General features: G+C 43.5%; 1 protein-coding gene across 1 annotated transcript in view; it reads left to right on the top strand.

The window, feature by feature from the left end:
* Positions 1–1,284: 1,284 nt before the first annotated feature.
* The window catches only part of LOC308161716 (Krueppel-like factor 7), a gene marked incomplete at both ends in the record, with an annotated part of 34,100 nt that continues 33,158 nt past the window's right edge, over positions 1,285–2,226 (top strand). Inside the window, one exon of the mRNA XM_080535777.1 lies at positions 1,285–1,386. Within this exon, the coding sequence (XP_080391903.1) occupies positions 1,285–1,386 (102 nt within the window). The remainder of the gene's footprint in view (positions 1,387–2,226) is intronic.

Here is a 2,226-nt window from a genome sequence, read left to right as displayed (position 1 = left end):
ATATTGCCATTAACAATTTACAACCTATATAAATGATTGTTGTGATGATGATGACGACGATGATGAAGGTGATGATGAAGATGATGATGACGATAATGATGATGAAGATGATGATGACGATGGTGACGATGACGATGATGAAGAAGAAGATGATGATGATAACAACGTTTGACAATACAATAAAAAATAACAATGTCATGGAAACCAAAAGTGTATGATTAGATTTGATACGGCTGGTACTTTAGGGGCAGCAAAGCTGTACGTTTGTATTTATGTATTGTAGACTATTCTTCCCTCTGGCTACAGATAGCCTGCTGCCCGTTCAGTACACAGCGGGCTTCCAGTAAAAGCTCTGCAACCTCAAACCACAAGAGAAGTCCCTAGGAGTTGTACTGTTGGGAAAGATGTTGTTACATCACAGCCCGAGAGAGTCCCTGTTTGTCTCAAGTCCGGACGCGTTCCGACCTTATAACTCGGTTAGACAACATTCCATATAAATAACTATGTGGATAATGTTTAACAAGTAAATAGAAGTATTTTAAATGCGTTCGTTTTGACTAAACGCTCGAGAACGCTTCCTCCTTCGGACACAGACTCGCACTGACTAAAAGGAAGAATGCTGCTACATTTATATAGCCCTCTAAAAATAGCTCACCTTTCACTGCCATGTTTGGCCGGAGTGACAGCTACGAGCGACCAATAGCGTCTCGCCGTTCATTCTAACTCCTCCCTTTTACCTATTTTAGCGCCGCCTTAATTGGACGCAAGTGAGATCATCAACCCTATTTACCTTACATGGTCACGCGCGGAATTGATTGACAACAAGCCACTCCCCCCTCCGAGTCCCTTGGCTCGCGCCGCTCACTCAGACAGCGAGCCCCAGCTACTTGCCTGCTGGAGCAAAGCAGCGAGGAAAAAAACAACCTGGAATTTATAGAGCAAGCAAAAGATTGCAATCTGGCAATGCGGAAATAGATGGACGTTTCAAGTCACCGAGCTGACATCCCACTCCTGGACTGAAGACCTGAGAGTTAGCACCGGAGAAAAGGATTGCAATTCCAGTGACACAATATTCCACTATTATTTTTCTTATTTCTTTATAGTGTTGTTTTCGGCTGATTTTTGTTTCACTGGCACACTGAGAGCTGAGCTATACTTTCCCGTGCAACGGCAGCAAAGGGATCCGAAGAATATATATATTTTTAACCCCTTACAAATCTAAAAGTGGGTTGTCTTTTTTGCTGTGTGTGGATCAGACTAAATTGTTTTCAATCTCGCATCAACATGGACGTGTTGGCGAATTACAGTATTTTTCAGGAACTCCAACTCGTGCATGACACGGGCTATTTCTCTGCGATGCCTTCGCTGGAGGAGAACTGGCAGCAGGTGACGGCTTTTTCTTTTACTGTAACTGTCTTTACTTTGGCTGTAGTATTTAAATGACTTGAGCGCTCCTCTCCGGAGCCCGCGCGCTGTCACGAAAACATTCTCAACTTGATCACCGGGGCACGGTGAGACGCGACTGTGTCCATCAACCAAAGTGCGCTCTTTTCTCAGTCCCTGATTTTCTGCTATTCTATGTAGTTTGAGCGCTACTAACGGGTCTCTCTATTGCATCTCGCTTGCCTATTGTGATAGTGTTGCTACTCTCAAATGGCAATGGCATGCTTGGAGAGACAGTCTAGTCTGCATTCGTGCCTGTTATTTCATTATTTCTCCGGGTTAGAAAAGGAACAGAATATAATACAGAATATCAACTGCACAGCAAAGTAGGCTAGAATGTTTTATTTTTTTAATTTATCGGTCAAAATACGCCATGTGAATGGAATAGTAATGCGTTTGAAGATTTGCATGCATGGGTTTTAAATCTATTGATCAGAGAATGCATGCAGAGCGCAGGTCGATATGCCCGTCTGTCAGGCGTTCTGTTTGGTTTATTCCTAACTAATGGCAACCTGAGCTCGCGCCACACTAATTGCTAAAGTCTGTCAGATGCGATTTGGGGAAGGCGCGAGCCATTTGGGCACAGAAGATGGACATTTTGACTAATAGCAAGAGACTTCTTCTTAAATAATGCTTCCGCGTCTGTCAGATGACTTGGTGTTTTCCACGAGAAACAGCTCCCAATAGTAATGCATAATATATTATGTGAGATTGAGGGAAGTGGAGGATAGCTAACGGTGCCTTTTTGGAACCATGCACCTTTTGGCCAACCGATCGCACAGA

The sequence above is a fragment of the Nansenia antarctica genome (assembly GCF_963989245.1).
Source record: "Nansenia antarctica genome assembly, chromosome: 7".
NCBI classification, from domain to species: Eukaryota; Metazoa; Chordata; class Actinopteri; order Argentiniformes; family Microstomatidae; genus Nansenia; species Nansenia antarctica.
Note: the sequence above shows the minus strand (reverse complement) of the source record. Positions and strands in the feature narration are given on the sequence as shown.